General features: G+C 42.8%; 1 protein-coding gene across 4 annotated transcripts in view; it reads right to left on the bottom strand.

Annotated features, from left to right (window-relative positions):
- Positions 1-4247: 4247 nt before the first annotated feature.
- LOC130368457 (syncytin-A-like) overlaps positions 4248-20766 on the bottom strand; it is a 68653-nt gene continuing 52134 nt past the window's right edge. For 2 of the 4 annotated variants that reach the window (XM_056572136.1, XM_056572145.1), the window contains exon 2: positions 4254-6611. In XM_056572136.1, the coding sequence (XP_056428111.1) occupies positions 4675-6081 (1407 nt within the window). In that variant the 5' untranslated portion in view covers positions 6082-6611 and the 3' untranslated portion in view covers positions 4254-4674. Of the gene's footprint in view, positions 6612-9313; positions 9779-20766 lie in introns of those variants that run through there. The other 2 variants (XM_056572155.1, XM_056572164.1) reach the window with 2 other exon arrangements.

Genomic DNA, 20766 nt, shown 5'->3' with positions numbered 1-20766 from the left:
AAATTTTAGCCTAAAAGGTGCGTGTTATACGCAGATAAAAACGGTATATTCAGACTAATCACAAGTGTCCCCTAAAAGGACAATCCGGGATCTGATCAATTGTATAACACAATTACACCTACAAGCACATAGCCTGGGGTACAGATATCCCTATATGGTAGGATTCCCTAAAACATAACTTTTATTATTAAAAACTTTAAACTTAATAAATCAAAGAATTGGTGCTCAAAAGTGAGTTTAAAAGTACATGTAGTATATGCCCATTCTGATCATATTAACAGGTGGAACACCACTCTCATAGTAGTGGGAAATACGTGTGTTAACCCACTTAGATTGGCATATATCTCATGCGTTTAAAAACATTAGATGCCTCCCCTACATGTTTCGGTGAAACATCACCGTCATCAGGAGGTATGGCAACAAGACTGACAAGTGCAAGGCCCAGTATTTATAGACTATCATTACACTGTCACAAGTCTGCGCCCATCCGGGCATCCAATAACACTGTTGTTAACACTCAGCCAATCACAGTCTGTCGCTGGACTCACCTGACAGGTGAATCCAGCAGCAACACAAAACATGATAGGTGTATGGTTTACCTGTGTACTCCACGTCACCAGGTTACATCTTTGAGGGTGCGCCGCATACAAGATCCCGCGATACACATAAATCACGCGCATGCGCAGAAACTTAGAAGCGGGTCGGCCGTGGGGATACTACTGCGCTTGCACCTGAAAGCCGCGCATGCGGGAGATCTTAAACTCAATACATATCTGTCTGTCTAAAGTCCATATACCTGCCATAGACAAAGTTAGTGAATAATATTGTAATTATAATAAGAGGGTCACAATGTCCTTATAGATATTATGTAATTGATTGTAATTATCTATGGATATATTGACAATATCCATAGGAGACTCCTGTCAATGCAATAGATCAAGAATTAATAAAATTATATAATAATTAGAAGGACTATTATAATGGCCCAAAAATAATTGATAGAAATTAAATAAGAATACCTAAGTGCTTGTGCCATCTATATAAGTAATATATAAACTATTAAAGTACCAAGGGGGATCACCCCAAACGCAATCAATCACTATAAACATAATATATAGGCAAAACCATAATAAAAAACAGCATAAATTAACAGCTTTAAAACAGGATTAGATACATTCCTGGAACAAAATAACATTAATGCTTATGAAGAAATATAAAATCCCATCCCTTCCCCAATTTCGCGCCACACCCCTACCCTTTAATTTCCTGGTTGAACTTGATGGACATATGTCTTTTTTCGACCGTACTAACTATGTAACTATGTAACACCACCCCTATTCAACACATACACCCAAGGGCTGATAGATAAATATTTTAAGGGCTGAAAACGTGAAAGGTATATATTTTGAACACCAAACTTATATTATTGTGTAAATGGAATATAAGAAAAAACATACACCAAAATCCTTATAGAAAGGCTGAAAATGAAAATCCCTCATTTAGCCCAACTGGGGCCATGCATTTAAGCCTCTGGATCCAGCGAGCCTCTTCTTTTAAGAGGGCTGAGTCTATATCGCCCCGTCTGGGGCCCAACTTTAACTGACACAGGCCTAAGAATCTAAGATCACTCAACATACAATTATGAGTAGATTGCATATGCCATGAGATCGGAGTGTCACTGCGTGTGCGTATTCTACTTATCTAAGTACAATACGCACAATTGAGTAATGCGTCTCTTGAGTGGTTGTGTCGTTTTACCAACGTAGATCTTGGGGCACTTACATATGGCTACATAAATGACATTCCTGCTACTGCAATTAATAAATTGCCTGATGTCATACCTACGCGAGTCAATGGGATTAATAAAATCCTGTGTCTTAATAACGTATGGACATAAGGAACAATGTCCACATGGAAAAGACCCCACCACTCTACTGGTTAACCATGTAGCAGGCCTTGCCTCCGTGTCTAGATGGCTTCTCACCAAATGGTCCCTCAAGTTACGGCCTCTGCGGTAAGTGAGGCTCGGTCTGTGGCTAATGACACTGGACAATTCCCTATCTGGACAGACTGTGACGGCGTAAAATGCTTAAGATCTTATCTGTATGTCCATCAAAGGTGCCAATACAGCGTATCACCTTATGCTCATCCTGTATTTTTCCACTTGAAAGGAGCTCCCTCCTATCGCTATCTCTTGCTCTCTTGAAAGCTCTTTTAAGATATTTCTTTGGGTACTGTCGGAATCGACAAAACAAATCATTACTTTCCTCAATAAATTTGTGGTCTTCGGAGCAATTCCTGCAAGCTCTCAGGTACTGACCAATGGGTATGCCACCCTTCAGCTGTTCAGGATGCCAGCTCTTCCAATGGAGGAGGGCATTGGTGGACGTAGGTTTCCTGTAGATATGTGTATGAATGTGACCAAAATCATCAATGTAAATGTGCAAATCCAGAAAATTAAGAGACCTACCACCGAATTCAGACGTGAACAGCATGCCAATCTCATTAACATTGAGTCTAGAAACAAAATCATTAAAAAGTGCTCTATCTCCGTCCCATAGCAACAGGACATCATCGATATACCTACCCCAAAAAATAATATGACTGGTTAATTCACTCAAAAGGTCCCCAAAAACAACTGTGTCTTCCCACCACCCTATTATATTTAGAGGGAGCAGTGTGTGATAGCATTATATTCAGAGAGTGCAGTGTGTGATAGTATTATATTTAGAGGGCGCAGTGTGTGGTATTCCCTTTCTTTGTTATTCAGAGGGTATGGTGTGTGGGGGTATTATATTCATAAGGTATAGTGTGTTGTATATTCAGGTGGTACAGTGTGTCAGAATTATATTCAGAGGGTGTGTGCCAGTATTATATTCAAAGAATACAGTGTTTGGCAATATTATAATAATTATTGTTTACATATAGAGGATCAGAATCCGCTGACTTAGTGAGGAGCCGTCTGGGCATCAAGTTCTGCAGAGAGAAGATTTAACTGGAAAAGTCCCGGTGGTATGTACCAGCTGAATTAGATAAGGAAAGACTATAGAGAAAACGTCACCTGTAGTCACTGATATCATTGTGTATCCTCCTCACTATTTCCCATCAGAGCTGTAGTCACTGAAGAAATTCTGCAGTTATGATGGGTGAAACAACAACTCCCAGCATCCCCTCAACACTACTTAGGTCATACTGGGAGCTGTAGTTTTAAATGGTCAAAACTTCTTTAGCACTTTCCCATTCTGTGGCAATTGGTATATTTGATTATTATTCTGACATGTGAGCATGGCCAAAGAGTCTTAAATAAGGTTAGGACTGTATGATACATTTAATAATATTGTAAGTTCCGTAATCTTATTTTCTGTCCGCCAACACAAAATACTCTAATAGTGCCCCTTCCGAGACTCGACTCTGGATCCGCCCCTGCGTCCAACCTCACTGAGCTCGAGCTGTTTTGCAAGGAGGAATGGGCAAAAATTTCAGTCTCTTGATGTGCAAAACTGATAGACATATACCCCAAGAGATTTACAGCTGTAATCGCAGCAAAAGGTGGCGCTACAAAGTATTAACTTAAGGGGGCTGAATAATTTTGCACGCCAAACTTTTCAGTTTTTTATTTGTTAAAAAAGTTTGAAATATCCAATAAATTTCGTTCCACTTCATGATTGTGTCCCACTTGTTGTTGATTCTTCACAAAAAATTACAGTTTTATATCTTTATGTTTGAAACCTGAAATGTGGCAAATGGTCAAAAAGTTCAAGGGGGCCGAATACTTTCACTATGCACTGTAGCATGTGTCTTTTTTCTTACCTCTTTGTGGGCCAGGAAGTTCTGTAGTTCTGTGTTGGATCTCTTACTGTTGTCCATGTGTTAGGACTTTCAGAACTGCATGACAGAGATAGGCCACACCCCCTCATCTCCCCCTCCTGGAGGATGCAGGTGTGCATGAGAGAAAGAAGCCAGAGCAGGGGGAGAGAGGACATACTTCTGAGGATGCAGGTCTGCACTGAAAGAAAACAGAGAAGAGAGTTATCTGAAGGGGAGGATAACAAAGTGCACGGGCTGGGGATGTATAGACTGCAGGGGAATAAATCTCAGACTGGGGATGTGACGGAGGGGGGACGGACTCCTGAATGACACATGCTGGGAGTTGTAGTCCCTGTTATGTGTGTGTATGCTAGTGTTTACAAGCCAGTGTGCCTCCAGCTTGAAAGGTTCTCTACAATCTACTCAGTACCCCTGGTACTGGTTCTCTGTCTTTTCTGTACCCCTGGTACTAGGTCCAATTTGGCTTAAGGCTTGTACTGGCCAGGAGAGCGTCTTATCAGGTGTGGAAAAAATACATGCACACAAGATGCCGTCTAAGTACGCTCTGTTTTACTATTTGCCAACGTTCATATACCATGTTGCTTAATAGTTACAAGTCAGCAGAACACAAGAACAGGATGTACGTGCACAACAGTTAGGAATCAGCAGTTGAGAAAACGAGAAGTATGGTACGAGCCTTGCGGTTACAAACGGCAGAATTAAGATATATCATACAAGATTACAGAATTAAGATATACATCATACAAGATTACAGAATTATGATACACATCATACAAGATTACAGATCTGTATTATTCTATCAAGACTCTTGTACCCTTCAATCCCCTCTTAAAACCAGTTGTCACTTTAGACAACTTGGTTTTTCTTGTATTCTATTTTCTTTTGAAAAGTCTTTATGTAGGCAGTATAGCCTTCTGCTGAGTGACGGTGAAGTAGAGGGACTTGGGTGTCTGATGAGGTGGAGAGGAGGATTTTAGTATCTGCAGCAGGTCTTGGCTTGCAGCGTTTCATACATAAGAAAATAAGTTTTATTGATACATATACTATAAGGGCAATGACAGTAATGTGTATTATGAGCTGCAGAACGCCCCCTATCCATCCTCCTACGCCCTTGAGCCAGGTAGCGGGATTCAATATTGAAAAGGTATCCCCCCACCACTTATCCCTGTTGATTTCATTGTCTTTGGCATATTTGTCCCTCAATTTTTGTATGTTCTCAAGCTGGTGGTGCATCTGAATTGTTCCTGAAGTGTCTATGTAATGGCAACAAGTAGGACCTATGATTTGACACATCCCTCCTTGGGCTGCTGTGAGATAGTCCAAGACTATTGCGTGTTGGTTAGTCACTATCATCAGTTGTTTTTGCACGGACACAGAGGTATTATTAATTTCTAAAATGTCATATATTTGGTCGTCGAGGTAGTTAGTGGCTTCGACTAACTTATCCCATATTTGCATCACCATTGGATATATAAAAATGGTGCTAAAAAGCTTGTTGGTTATTCCCATTTGTACAACATGTGGCCTACCATTTTCCCTTTCTTTGTTATCTGCTGCTCTTCGGTATAACATATGTTTAGGAGCTGCTCTCATGTCAATGTCGTCGTTGGATATGACAAAGGTGGAGGGGGTAAGTCTAGCTAGGGTGCATGTGCCTTTGACCCCTACCGGCAACCACTTGTAGGCTTCCCTACCACATACCCAATAGATGTCTCGTGGGAGCTCCCAGAAAGAGGAATGTTGATTGATAAGTTTGTTAACTATGTCAATGAGTCTAGAGGCATTTGTTAAGTAACACCAGGAAGGTATCTGCCCTAATCTACCGCAGTAGCCCACATCTGGGTTATTACATATTGGATCAGTAAGTTGGTATTCTGACGTGTCATTGCATGGTTGGTGTCCTGTTATATTATAGCAGTCTACGTCTTGAGTAGCCTGAGTAAAGAGGGTGTTATTTGGCCATTTTGGGTAATGTAAGTACCTTGTCTGGCTGGGCTTAAGAAGATCAGTACTTGCGGATGTCCTGTGGAAACTAACTTTTATCCCTTCCGTGGGGATCGCTCCTAGGTCTAGTATATGTGTGACTACTCGAGTTACCCAGGAACCCCCTTTGAAAACCAACATTTGGTGTGGTCCTGGGCCTGGGCTGCTTAAGTTTCCCTGCCACCATGGCTGCCCCACCCATCCTACTATAGGAATACCCACTGAGGTGTTCCAGTTCTTTGCATATCGTGCCTCATTGTCAGCAAGCATGTCAAAACAGTCTCCCTGAAATAATTCATATGAGGGCACAGGGATAGCAAACTAGGGCATGCTTTGGGCAGACACGGGCATGGGTGCATATCCAACAATCCTTCGCAGTGAGGTTTTGTGCTAACATTATATGGTGTTTCAGGAACTTATTGTTTGGGTGTCTCTCTAAGTCATTCTGCAGAGTCACCGTGAGGTGAATCAAAGTCAATAAAGTCATTAATGCAAACATCATGAGACTTAGTTTCTTCAACCATCTGCCAGAACAAGGCCAGGGCATCAGCGGGTACATCTTTCGGTAGGCTTTCAAGGTCAGGGCTGTCTGCCCCCGTTATTACCTCCTTTGGGTGATGTTGGACGAGTTTGATCCGAGAGGCGTGGATCCAAGAAGGGCTGTCTTCCGTGAGAACCGCCGTCCTCGTCACGGCAACAACTGTGGTTGGGGGTCCAAAGGTGAAGTCTCCGGGCTTCTTTCCTTTCGACAGAGTCTTAACCAGGACAGTGTCGCCTTCCTGGAACTGGTGTGTTGGTTCCTGTGGGAGAGAAGGAGAATTACAGACAACATTTTGTTCTACTTTATCAAGGGTTTGGATGAGGTCTGTGACATATTGTTCCCTTATCTGGTTGAGGTCCCCTTCTTCTGTTATAAGTGGTTGTTGGGCCCATGGAGTCGGGAAAGTCCTACCCATGAGAATCTCAAAAAGGGGAGAGTTTTAAAGTCTTATGGGGGGGTCATTCTAATTTCTGAGAGTATGATGGGAAGGACTGGTTTCCACTTCTCAAAGGTGCTCCCTGTGGCCTACTCCGTGGAAATGAGCAATAAAACTGTGGCACTGTGTTGGGGTATGCATGGTGTCCCCTCTTTGCAGATCAATCCTGTTACAGGATTTTTCTGCAATACCGGATAACACCAATCATAGTCCTCTTGTTTGGGAACAGAGGACTGAAGAGAGAGAAGAAGTTGTGTGTCTACGAGTGAAGGAGGTGTAAGAACTGGTAACATCAGTGAGACAGGTAGGTTGTTGTGTAGCAGCCAGTTTGGCGGTGTGGTCTGCTAGAGCATTGCCCTTTGAAATGTGATCAGTCCTACGTGTGTGTGTCCTGCAGTGAATGATGCATGTAAATGGTGACAGGTTTCTTAGCAAAAAGTGTACAGGCTCTTGTGAGGGCGATGAGTTCTGCAGCTAGTGCGGACTTATAGGTGATGGACTGGGCCTTGAGGACAATGTCAGGTAATTGGACAATAGCATAACTGGCATGGTAAACATTGTCATTGGGGCGTGTACATGACCCATCTACAAAGACTTCTGGAGCATCAGGTATGGGCACTGAAGAGAGGTCGGGTCTGTGTGAGGCGTCAGTGTGGATGACTTGCAAGCAGTCATGTATGTCCGGCATCACATCATCATGAATTTTCAGGCCAACTAGTGCGCAGGGCCAGATGTAGGGGAGGCATACACCATTTTCAAGGATGGATCACTGAGGAGAATTGCCTCATATCCAGAGAGCCGTTGTGTTTACATGTGTTGTGTATGTAGGCCTTTAAGGAGAGAGATAACATCATGAGAAGTGTACAAGGTAGTGTCATGTCCTACAGTAAGGGTGGTAGCTTGTTCAACAATCATAGCACAGGCAGAAAGAGCTCGCAGACATGCCGGCATCCCCTGTACGGAGACTGGCATCACCTTTGAGAAAAAAGCACAAGGACGCAGTTTGCCTCCGTGAAATTGTGTCAGCACACCCGCCATGGTTTTACAATTGTCTTGTGCATACATGTGGAAAGGCAAATTGTAATCTGGGAGACCTAGCCCTGGACTCGTTATTAAAAGATTTGTACATTTATGAGGACCATTTGATTAGATCTGGTTTGCCTGATAGGGTTGCATCTCTATGAGCAGTCGGGAATCCACTGTCTGCAGTAGTTTATCATACCCAAGAAAGATTGCATTTCCTTCCGGGCGTGCGGGGTGACCAGGCCCGCTACAGACTGGACTCTAGACTTGCTCAACTCCATTTTGGCAGAACAAAACCCAGATATTCAACCTGTTCACAACACCATCCTCAAGGCAGGCCTCCTCAGAGAAACTACACATTAACAAATCATCAACATTTTGGAGGAGAACAGAACCCTGGGGGGCGTGCCATGATTGTAAAAAGGCTTGGAACACAACTGGTGAATCAGCATACCCCTGGGGCATTCTACACCAGGTTAACTGTAGTCCCTCAAAGGAAAAAGCAAAAAGGAGTCTGGTCTCTTTGTCCACTGGGATCGAGAAGAAAGCATTCTTCAGATTGAGGACAGAAAAATGAGTTGCCTGTGCTGGGATTGATGACAACAGGTGAGTGACATCAGGAACTATAGGGGCAATAGGCACAATTAGTCTGTTGATGGCTCTCAAGTCTGGTACAAAACAGACAGTACCATCGGGTTTGGGGACCGGATTAATTGGAGTGCAGTAGGGAGAGAAAGTATGTTCTAAAACTCAAGTGTGTAGGAAATGTTTGATCATAGGGCGGATACCTTTGATTTTTTTCCCGTGACAAGGGGTACTGTTTTTGGTAGACCGGGAGGATGTCTGGTTTGAGTCTTGCCTTGTATGGTGTACAGTCAGACAATGGGGTCTACCTCAGGTGGGACTTGGGTCGGGGACATAACAGGATAATGTCCAGCAGGATAGTACCCTGCAGGTGTTGACTATGGGTGCGAGGTCAGACGTGACATGTAACCTGGACTGGGATGCAGTGATATGTAATTTGAGTTTACATATGAGGTCTCTTCTCAGGAGGTTTACAGGGCATTCAGTTATGATGCGAAAGGAAGGGAAGGTTAAATGGTCACCCTCGGGGCATTATGAACATACTCAATTTCAAACAGTAGACATATATATACGCATATATATATATATATATATATATATATATATATATATATATATGCACATACACATATATCCCCTGAAAAACAAAATTACACCAGATCCGAAGAAGAAGAAGCTGTCATGCTCCCTGTAAACCCCGCCTTACTCCTCCCAAACCTCTGTGTCACCAGTCACCGCCCCTTTGAGTCAGGCTTCTTGTTTTTCCCCAGTTCTGGTCAGTCACCATGAAACGTCTATTATCACATGTGTTACTGACAGTGTTACTTAACATCATGAGACATACAAGAAACATAACATGTAACAATACTGACATTTACAAATACTTAACGTACAACACACAGGGCCCACATTCTCACCAAAGATATAAAAATAAAAGTGTACACAGCTCTCTCAAAAATTTGAAAAATAATTATCTCCAATGCGCATTGTTTATAATCCAGTAAACCATTAGCTTGATTTTAAATGCCTAAAGTAATGTTTATCAATTAAATAGTGATCACTTTTTTATTTATTTTATCTTCTTGGCCAAATTTCTTCTCTTATTACTCCTGTAATATAATCAGACAATTAATCGCATTTCCTGATAAATTTCATTTTTTTTGGCATCAACCCTGTGTTACTGTGAAGGCAAGAAATTAATGAAATATCATCAAATAGTTCAATTTAATACCACGTGAATATATTTTTCTTTTAACACCATTTTCATTACAACACAACAGCTTCACAGGGAAAACATTCACTGGTCATTTTCTATACACTCCTGATTCTATACACCTCACACATATATAACATACTTTATATCATAAGAACGAACCATCCTATAAACGCCATCATATGACCAAGCGATTTACCACATCACTCCATTCCATAGCATTGAACACTCATCTTCACTTCATTTATTCCAGCAGTGTCAGCTCTGCTCATCCTACATTCCTCACACTGCTTCACATGCTTTCTCCTTCACAAATCACCTGCTTCTCCACCAAAACGTTGAGTCTCTATTTCTGACAACAATCTCTAATCCTATCAAACAATTTACACAGCCCTGCATCATAACGCCAACATGCTGTGAACCTTTTCCAAAAATTCAGTAACAGTTTCACCTAGTTTTTTTGTTTGCATGCCACAGCAATAGGCAGTGATGATTTTTGTTTGAAAACTTGGTTAAGATCCTCTTCTAATTCTCTCCATATACGCTCTCTACCCTTCTTGAGATTACAAATGTAGTTGTTAGAGTGGGGGTCAGGTGGTATTTATCATTGGCCCCCTCCCTTGGGAATGGGCTGGAGTCCTTCATGAATTCTGACCAACCAACTATATCATCTACCCACGGATTCACTAAGTCCCATCCTGTAGGGCTAACTCGGGCCACATAAGCCTTACATGTTTCACCGGGAAGGGGAGGAGGATATGACTTAGATGATTTGGAACCCATGTTCAGTAATTGGTGCAAAGCCTCAATCTCTGGATTTGGCTGTACTGAACTCTGATGGCTCCGACAATTCCTCTCAACAGATTAGGGATTCTCTGATTTAATTCAATCACTGAGCATGCACGGTATCTTTCACCCGGGATGTGGTGAAAGCAAGTGACAGTTTGTTCAGACAAACTGTCACTTGCTTTCACCACATCCCGGGTCATCAAGTTTCCTCTAGCCGGGAGGGTGGGGCGTCTTACAGATGTTTTGAGAACCAGCAGATTATTACTTATTATTATTATTATTATTATCAGTATTAATATTATAACAGTTATATGCACCTTACTCTATACATTAAAGCAATGGTTAGTATACTCACGTGTCTTCTTAAGTGTAAGGGGAAAAAAATGAAGTTACAAGTAAAACACTAAACAGAACTAAACAGAAATACAAGAAGTTTTTTTGTAAGCGTTAAGCTCAAATTACTCTTAGTTCCTCATTTCCCCTGTTCCCTGAACAGAAGTCAAATACTGTAATACTGTGTCCCAGACACGAAATTAAAGTAACTGTTATACTTACTGGAATCGAGACGTGGCCAGTGCCCCCCGGGTCGACAATACCACACAAGGATATGGTTCTTACCGGCTCCGGAGGATGACCCTCTCGACCCCGGACTGAGCCCCCAGCTGAAAGGTTCTCTATAATCTACTCAGTACCCCTGGTACTGGTTCTCTGTCTTTTCTGTACCCCTGGTACTAGGTCCAATTTGGCTTGTACTGGCCAGGAGAGCATCTTATCAGGTGTGGAAAAAATACATGCCCACAAGATGCCGTCTAAGTACGCTCTGTTTTACTATTTGCCAACGTTCATATATATATATACCATGTTGCTTAATAGTTACAAGTCAGCAGAACACAAGAACAGGATGTACGTGCACAACAGTTAGGAATCAGCAGTTGAGAAAACGAGAAGTACGGTACGAGCCTTGCGGTTACAAACGGCAGAATTAAGATATATCATACAAGATTACAGAATTAAGATATACATCATACAAGATTACAGAATTATGATACACATCATACAAGATTACAGATCTGTATTATTCTATCAAGACTCTTGTACCCTTCACAGCTGTTGCAAAACTACCAGTCCCAGCATGCCTGGACAGCCTTTGGAGGCACACTGATTGGGAAACACTGGCCTAGCCTATTCAGTATATTACAAACCAGGGTGTCTTCAACTGTATCAAAACTACAACTCCCAGCATTCCCGGACAGCTTTTGGCTGTCCGGGCATGCTGGTAGTAGTAGTTTTGCAACAACTGGAGGCACCCTGGTTGGGAAACACTGGTGTATGCCCTACAGAGGTGTGGTGAACTGCAACCCCCAGGAGACTACAGAGGCAGCTGCTGGTGTTATACCATAGACTGAAGATTCCTGGATGACACATGCTGGGAGCTGTAGTCCCTTTTGTGTGTGTATGCCAGTGTATCCCAACCAGGGCTGATTATATTAGTGTGCTGTGTATAAGGGGGCCGACCCAAGAAAATAGTAGGGTGGGTAAAGGGCTGGAAAAAAAAAAAAAAGGAGCCACCCTAAACCACCAAGGCATGTGGCATGCTGGGATTTGTAGTTTTCAGCACAGCAAGAAACAGGAAATAGAAGAAAAGATAGGAAAACAAAGTGGGGGATAAAAAGACAACAAAGAACGGAAATAGTGTTGCCTAAACAACAAGAATAGTAATTAAACAAAACAAATAGGGTAAGTCAAGAATGGAAAAACACATTGACCTCTGGAGTACCCCTTTAAGGAAAGCAAAGTTCTTCTGCAATATTTAGCATATAGCATTTAATAAAGGCATATGAGTATAGATATAGCGATCAATATATCAGAATATTATAGACCCAACAGTTGCACAGGGTGACTCAACTCTCGGGCACCACACTTTATACATGGGGGGCTGCTACTTTTTAGAGGAGGCTACTATCTACAGAATAGCAAAGGAATAGAGAGGGCGCTACCTAGCGCATTACCACTAAAAACCAGGGTGAACAAAGGTAATTACAATGCTCACCCAGACTGTTACACTCGCCAAGTGTAACAATGGAAAAGAACTTGTGTGTAAGTATGCCGGTAGTCGGTCCACCTTCGGAAAGATGCACAAATAAACAAGGAGCCTCCAAGGAGTTGGCAGACATCAGGAAGCACTGGACACACTCGGAGGGTAAAATCAACTTTAATCACCCATCATGCAACGCGTTTCACAGATTAACTGCTTCATCAGATAATGATGAAGCAGATAATCTGTGAAACGCGTTGCATGATGGGTTATTAACCTCTTAAGGACTAATGACGTCCTGGGACGTCATGGCATGCTGGGCCTTAAGGACCAATGACGTCCCAGGACGTCATGGCGTTTTCCGGTCCCTGCCGCCCGCCGGGCAGAGATCGGAACCGGATGCCTGCTGAAATCCTTCAGCAGACATCAAGGGAAAACGCCGAGGGGGGCCATGTAGGCCCCCCATGTCGGCGATCGCCGCAAATCGCAAGGGAAATCGCCCTTGCGATCTGCGGCGATACCGGGCTGATCGGGTCTCTGGGACCCGACCGCCCGGTAATTTGGCATGATCCCGGCTGTCACAGACAGCCAGGACCATGCTAACGTATAGGAGCGAGGTGGCAAGCCTGCCACCTCCTCCGATCCCCTGCGATTCTTCGGTTAGTTAACCGACCAATCGCAGGGGGGGGCGATTACTTCCTCCCTCCCTGCCCGGCCCCTTGAAGTCCGGAGAGGACGGGAGGAAGACCGGAGGACGCAGCGGGGGACGGGGGAGTGCTGGGGCCCGGCCCCGGTACTTACCTCGTCCCTGAAGACCCGGATCCCGGCGATGAAGACAGCGGCGGCGGCGACAGGTGAGTGGATCTTCAGCCACGGTCGGGCCCTTTACAGCAATGCACGTCGCTGTAAATCGACGTGCATTGCTGTATTGGGACCCTGTATACTACCACTCCCAGCATGCCCAGAAAGCCCTTGGTGTCTGGGCATGCTGGGAGTTGTAGTTTTGCAACATCTGGAGGTCCACAGTTTGGAGACCACTGTTCCCTTCCAGATGTTGCAAGACTACACATCCTCAGCATGCCCTTACTGTCCAGGCATGCTGGGAGTTGTAGTTCTGTAACATCTGGCCCTTCAGATGTTGCAGAACTACAACTCCCAGCATGCCTGGACAGTTTTGGCATACTGGGAGTTGTAGTTTTGCAACATCTGGAAGGGCACAGATTGGGAACCACTGTATTAGTGGTCTGCAAACTGTAGTCCTCCAGATGTTGCAAAACTACAACTCCAAGCATGCTGGGAGTTGTAGTTCGGCAACATCTGGCTCTAAAGATGTTGCCGAACTACTACTTCCAGCATGCCTGAGAATGCTGGGAGTTGTAATTTTGCAACAACAGGAGGCACACTGGTTGGGAAACATTGTCTGTTTCCTAACTCAGTGTTTCCCAACCCGTGTGCCTCCAGCTGTTGCAAAACAGCACTGTGCATGCTGGGAGTTGTAGTTTTGCAACAGCTGGAGGTCCCCCCCCCTGTGAATGTACAGGGTACATTCACATAAGCAGGGGGCTTACAGTGAGTATCAGGCTGCAAGTTTGCAATGCAGCAAATTTTGCGTGGCAGGTCAATCTCGCAGCGGGAAACTCGCTGTAATCCCCCGCCCGTGTGACTGTACCCTAAAAACACTACACTACACTAACACAAAATAAAATAAAAAGTAAAAAACACTACATATACACATACCCCTACACAGCCCCCCTCCCCAATAAAAATGAAAAACGTCTGGTACGCCACTGTTTTCAAAATGGAGCCTCCGGCTGTTGCAAAACAACAACTCCCAGTATTGCCGGACAGCCATTGACTGTCCAAGCATGCTGGGAGTTTTGCAACAGCTGGAGGCACCCTGTTTGGGAATCACTGGCGTGGGTTTACTAAGGATAGAAGTTGTCAAACCAATCTAATTTGCTTTTATGAAGAGGTGAGTAGAAGCCTTGACAGAGGAATGGCTGTGGATATAGTGTTTCTGGATTTTGCTAAAGCGTTTGATACTGTCCCTCACAGACGTCTGACAGGTAAGTTAAGGTCTTTGGGTTTGGAAATTTTAGTTTGTAACTGGATTGAACACTGGCTCATGGAACGTACCCAGAGAGTGGTGGTCAATGATTCATACTCTGATTGGTCCCCGGTTATTAGTGGTGTACCCCAAGGTTCAGTACTGGGCCCGCTGTTGTTTAATTTATTTATCAATGATATAGAGGATGGTATTAACAGCTCTGTTTCTATCTTTGCAGATGACACCAAGCTTTGTAGCACGGTACAGTCTATAGAGGATGTGCATAAGTTACAAGATGACTTGGATAGACTAAGTGTCTGGGCATCCACTTGGCAAATGAGGTTCAATGTGGATAAATGTAAAGTTATGCATCTGGGTACTAATAACCTGCATGCATCGTATGTCTTAGGGGGGATTAAACTGTCAGAGTCACTGGTAGAGAAGGATCTGTGTGTACTTGTAGATCACAGACTACAGAATAGCATGCAATGTCAGGCTGCTGCTTCCAAAGCCGGCAGGATATTGTCATGTATCAAAAGAGGCATGGACTCAAGGGACAGGGACATAATACTCCCCCTTTATAAAGCATTGGTACGGCCTCACCTGGAATATGCTGTTCAGTTTTGGGCACCTGTCCATAAAAGGGACACTGCGGAGTTGGAAAGGGTGCAGAGACGCGCGACTAAACTAATATGGGGCATGGAACATCTTAGCTATGAGGAGAGATTAAAGGAGTAACAATTGTTTAGTCTTGAGAAGAGACGTTTAAGGGGGATATGATAAACGTATATAAGTATATTAATGGCCCATACAAAAAATATGGAGAAAAACTGTTCCAGGTTAAACCCCCCCAAAGGACGAGGGGGCACTCCCTCCGTTTGGAGAAGAAAAAGTTTAGTCTCAAGGGGCGACACGCCTTCTTTACCGTGAGGACTGTGAATTTATGGAATGGTCTACCTCAGGAACTGGTCACAGCAGGAACAATTAACAGCTTTAAAACAGGATTAGATAAATTCATGGAACAAAATAACATTAATGCTTATGAAGAAATATAAAATCCCATCCCTTCCCCAATATCGCGCCACACCCCTTAATTCCCTGGTTGAACTTGATGGACATATGTCTTTTTTCGACCGTACTAACTATGTAACTATGTAACTATGTAAGAATACCCCTATGCAAATCCCTAATTCAGGCCTCAAATGCACATGGCGCTCTCACTTCGGAGCCCTGTCGTATTTCAAGGCAACAGTTTAGGGTCACATATGGAGTATCGCCGTACTCGGGAGAAATTGCCTAACAAATTTTGGGGGGCTTTTTCTCCTTTCACCCCTTATGAAAAGGTGAAGTTGGGGTCTACACCAGCATGTTAGTGTAAAAAAATACATTTTTTACACTAACATGCTGGTGTTGCCCTATACTTTTCATTTTGACAAGAGGTAAAAGGGAATAAAGCCCCCCCAAAATTTGTAATGCAATTTCTCCCGACTACGGAGATACCCCATATGTGGGCGCAAAGTGCTCTGGGGGCGCACAACAAGGCCCAGAAGGGAGAGTGCGCCATGTACATTTGAGGTGATTTGCACAGGGGTTTTGACAAACGCAAAAAAAAAAAAAAAAAAAACATGGGACCCCATTTCGGAAACTACACCCCTCACGGAATGTAATGAGGGGTGCAGTGAGAATTTACACCCCACTGGTGTCTGACAGATCTTTGGAACAGTGGGCTGTGCAAATAAAATATTTTGTACAGCCCACTGTTCCAAAGATCTGACAGACACCAGTGGTGGGTAAATGCTCACTGTACCCCTTGTTAAGTTCCTCAAGGGGTCTAGTTTCCAAAATGGTATGCCATGTGGGGGTTATTTTGCTGTCCTGGCACCATAGGGGCTTCCTAAATGCGACATGCCCCCCGAGTAAAATTTGCTCTCAAAAAGCCAAATATGACTCCTTCTCTTCCGAGCATTGTAGTTCGCCCGTAGTGTGCTTCAGGTCAACTTTTGGGGTACCTCCATACCCAGAAGAGATGGGGTTACAAATTTTGGGGGGTATTTTCTGCTATTAACCCTTGCATAAATGTGAAATTTGTGGGGAAACACACATTTTAGTGAAATTTTTTTAAATTTTTTTTACATATGCAAAAGTCGTGAAACACCTGTGGGGTATTAAGGCTCACTTTATTCCTTGTTACGTTCCTCAAGGGGTCTAGTTTCCAAAATGGTATGCCATGTGGGTATTTTTTGCTGTCCTGGCACCATAGGGGCTTCCTAAATGCGACATGCCCCCGAGCAAAATTTGCTCTCAAAAAGCCAAATATGACTCCTTCTCTTCTAAGCATTGTAGTTCACCCATAGTGCACTTCAGGTCAACTTATGGGGTACCTCCATACTCAGAAGAGATGGGATTACAAATTTTGGGGGTATTTTCTGCTATTAACCCTTGCATAAATGTGAAATTTGGGGGGAAACACACATTTTAGTGAATTTTTTATTTTATTTTTTTACATATGCAAAAGTCGTGAAGCACCTGTGGGGTATTAAGGCTCACTTTATTCCTTGTTACGTTCCTCAAGGGGTCTAGTTTCCAAAATGGTATGCCATGTGTTTTTTTTTCCTGTTCTGGCACCATAGGGGCTTCCTAAATGCAACATGCCCCCCAAAAACCATTTCAGAAAAACGTACTCTCCAAAATCCCCTTGTCGCTCCTTCGCTTCTGAGCCCTCTACTGCGCCCGCCGAACACTTTACATAGACATATGAGGTATGTGCTTACTCGAGACACATTGGGCTACAAATATAAGTATACATTTTCTCTTTTTACCCCTTGTAAAAATTCAAAAATTGGGTCTACAAGAACATGCGAGTGTAAAAAATGAAGATTGGGAATTTTCTCCTTCACTTTGCTGCTATTCCTGTGAAACACCTAAAGGGTTAAAATGCTGACTGAATGTCATTTTGAATACTTTGGGGGCTGCAGTTTTTATAATGGGGTCATTTGTGGGGTATTTCTACGATGAAGACCATTCAAATCCACTTCAAACCTGAACTGGTGCCTGAAAAATTGTGATTTTGGAAATTTTGTGAAAAATTGGAAAATTGCTGCTGAACTTTGAAGCCCTCTGGTGTCTTCCAAAAGTAAATACACGTAAATTTTATGATGCAAACATAAAGTGGACATATTGTATATGTGAATAAAAAAAATTATTTGGAATATCCATTTTCCTTACAAGCAGAGAGCTTCAAAGTTAGAAAAATGCAAAATTTTCCATTTTTTCATCAAATTTTGGAATTTTTTCATCAAATTTTGGAATTTTGGAAGAATCGATGCAAGTATCGACAAAATTTTACCAATAACATAAAGTAGAATATGTCATGAAAAAACAATCTCGGAATCAGAATGATAGGTACAAGCATTCCAGAGTTATTAATGTTTAAAGTGACAGTGGTCAGATGTTCAAAAAACGATCTGGTCCTAAGGTGTAAAATGGCCTGGTCCTTAAGGGGTTAAAGTTGATTTTACCCTCCGAGTGTGTCCAGCGCCTCCTGATGTCCGCCACTATCTACAGAATGACCTACCTACAGGGAGTAAATATCTGCAGGGGGCAACTATTCTTCTAGGCATCAACAATCCACAGGGGACAAATATCTACAATATATAGGGGGTGACTATCTAAATGGGGACATACCTACAGGTGGAACCTACCTTTCAGAGCACATGTATAATGAGGGAGACTACATGAGGTCACCTGTCTACCAACTGAACAATTGAAGCGAGCTAACTACTTAGTTGGGGGACCTACCTACTGTCCCTCATTCCACTTACATACCAATGCTACTTTGTTGGATATCAAGGGGGGGGGGGGGGGCAATTTTACTGTTTTGAGCACTATAGTCGCTGTAAAAGTGAGGGTCCTGAATTTTTTTTCTGGTTCTGCGGATACAATTGGTAGCTGGAAAAAATCATCATGACAGCCTGGGCTGTATTGAGAAGAAAAAGGAAAGTGAACAACTCCGATCAGAGAAGATGTCACCTGTGAGTAGAGATGAGCAAACTTTTCAAAAATTCCGTTTGGCCGATTTGCCGAATTTTTCCAAAAAGTTTGTTTCGGGTCGAATAAACTTGCGGCGAAACTGTATTAAAAACGGCTATTTCTGGCCTACAGAGAGAGCCCCAATAGGGGTTTAGAACACTTTTCCCTGCTGTAAAACGCATAAGGAGTGTGCTAGGTTAGTGAAATCATACGGTTATTCAATTTGACATGCAGATTACAGGCATTGCCATTAGAATCACCGCTGCAGAGCGTCTATGTGGCAGCAGGGAGACAATAAGGGGTCAGAATTGAAGAGAATAAAGAGATCTTGTATGTCATATTTAATGTAATTTGATGTGAAAATGTAATTTTTACATTACCCATTCTGGCGAGCATCGAGCTGGCGGTCCTCTGCCAGGCGAAATACCACCTGTTCCAACCCCTGCCTCTCAGTGCCCCCCGATTATGAAAGTACAAATGTTTCATTTAAACAGTTATGGTTCATTGCTATTGCTCCAACATGTTTTATTGGATTCTTGTGATAGTTACACAGTAGTGTTGAGCAGCATAGGCCATATTCGAATTCGCAATATTTTGCGAATATATGGATGAATATTCGTCATATATTCGCTAAATTCGCATATTCGCGATTTAGTTTCGCACACGTGAAAATTTGCATATGTGAAAATTTCCATATAAAAAATTAGCATATATGCAAATTTTCGCATATGCAGATCTTCGCATATACGAAAATTACACCACACAAACTGGAAGCAGAGAGGGATGATCTGTGATGTGTACTGTGAAAAATAAAAATGAATATTTGTAATTGCGAATATATAGTGCTATATTTGCGAATATTCGCACATTTGCGAATATGCGATATTCGTGAATAAAATTTGCATTGCAACTATTCACGAGCAACACTATTAAACAGGTCATATGACATTGATGGCCAAAGGGCCTCAGTCTTGAAAAAATTACAACCCCTGAGATTTGGCCCAGGCCCAGCAGCAACAGTAAGCCAAGTAGTTTCTGAAACACAGAGTGGAGCAGGAAGCAGCATGAGTACACAAGAGTGGTTCACAACCCCTAACTTTAAAAGGTGAATGTTTAAATCTCTATTGAAGATACAGGTTAGCTAGTGCTACCATCCAAAAATGTAAGGCCCAAGCCCAGAAGCATCAGTGAGCCAAGTAGTTCCTGAAAGACACAGGAGCAGTCAGGCACAGGCATCAGCAGTACACCTGAGGGTTTCATAACCCCTTACATTGAAAGATCAATGTTGAAATCTCAGTTAAGCATTTATGTTAGCTAGTGCTAACATAACATATATTCAGTTAATATCCCAGTCCCAGCAGCATCATAAAATGATGTATATTGGCTGAATGACACAGCCTGAAGGTGGGGAAAGCATAGTGGCTGAATGGCACAGCCAGGAGTTGGCAGCAGCATGAGTAGACACTAGGCCTTCACAGTCTCTAAGATTAAAAGATGGATTCAGAAAATTAAACTGAAGATTTTGGATAGCTTGTGCTACCTACCATAACAAAATTTGTATTCCCAGACCAAGGCCCAGCAGCAATATCAGTAATCCATATATTGCCCGAATGACACAGCCTGGAGTTGGCTGAAGCATGAGGAGACCCCAGGGCTACACAATCCCCCCAAAAAACACAAGAATTTTTTTAATTTAAAATGAAGATTTTGGATAGCTTGTGCTACCTACCATAACAAAATTTTTATTCCCAGGCCCAGCAGCGGTATCAGCAAACCATATATTGCCTGAATGACACAGCCTGGAGTTGGTTGAAGCATCAGGAGACCATTGAAATGTATGATTTTTAAATTTAAATTAATGATTTTGAAATTGAACTTTTTACTCCCAAGTTTTAGTGTCCCGGACCCCGGCATGTGGGTACAAGGGGCCAAATTTAACAAGCCCCCACAGTGCTCATGTGGCCATGAGATGTAGACGCAATGGGGGAGATTTATCAAAGGATTTAGACTGGTTTTTCTTGTCTAAATTTGTCGCACAGAAAGTCTCAGTCTAAATATGTGCGACTTTTCTGCGACTTTTGCTCTAGAGGATTTTTAGAACATGATGCATGCAAGTCTATTTTAGACTTAAATGCATTGAAAAATGCATTGGTGCTGAATTTATCAAAAGCGACTTTTCAGCGACAAGTCGCATAGGCTGAAAGTACGCCAAAATGTCAGACCATGATGGAGCAGGTTTAAATATAGACTAAAGCAT

The sequence above is a fragment of the Hyla sarda genome, chromosome 1 (assembly GCF_029499605.1).
Source record: "Hyla sarda isolate aHylSar1 chromosome 1, aHylSar1.hap1, whole genome shotgun sequence".
NCBI classification, from domain to species: Eukaryota; Metazoa; Chordata; class Amphibia; order Anura; family Hylidae; genus Hyla; species Hyla sarda.
The sequence above is the reverse complement of the archived record's forward strand: the minus strand, read 5'-3'. Positions and strand labels throughout refer to the sequence as shown.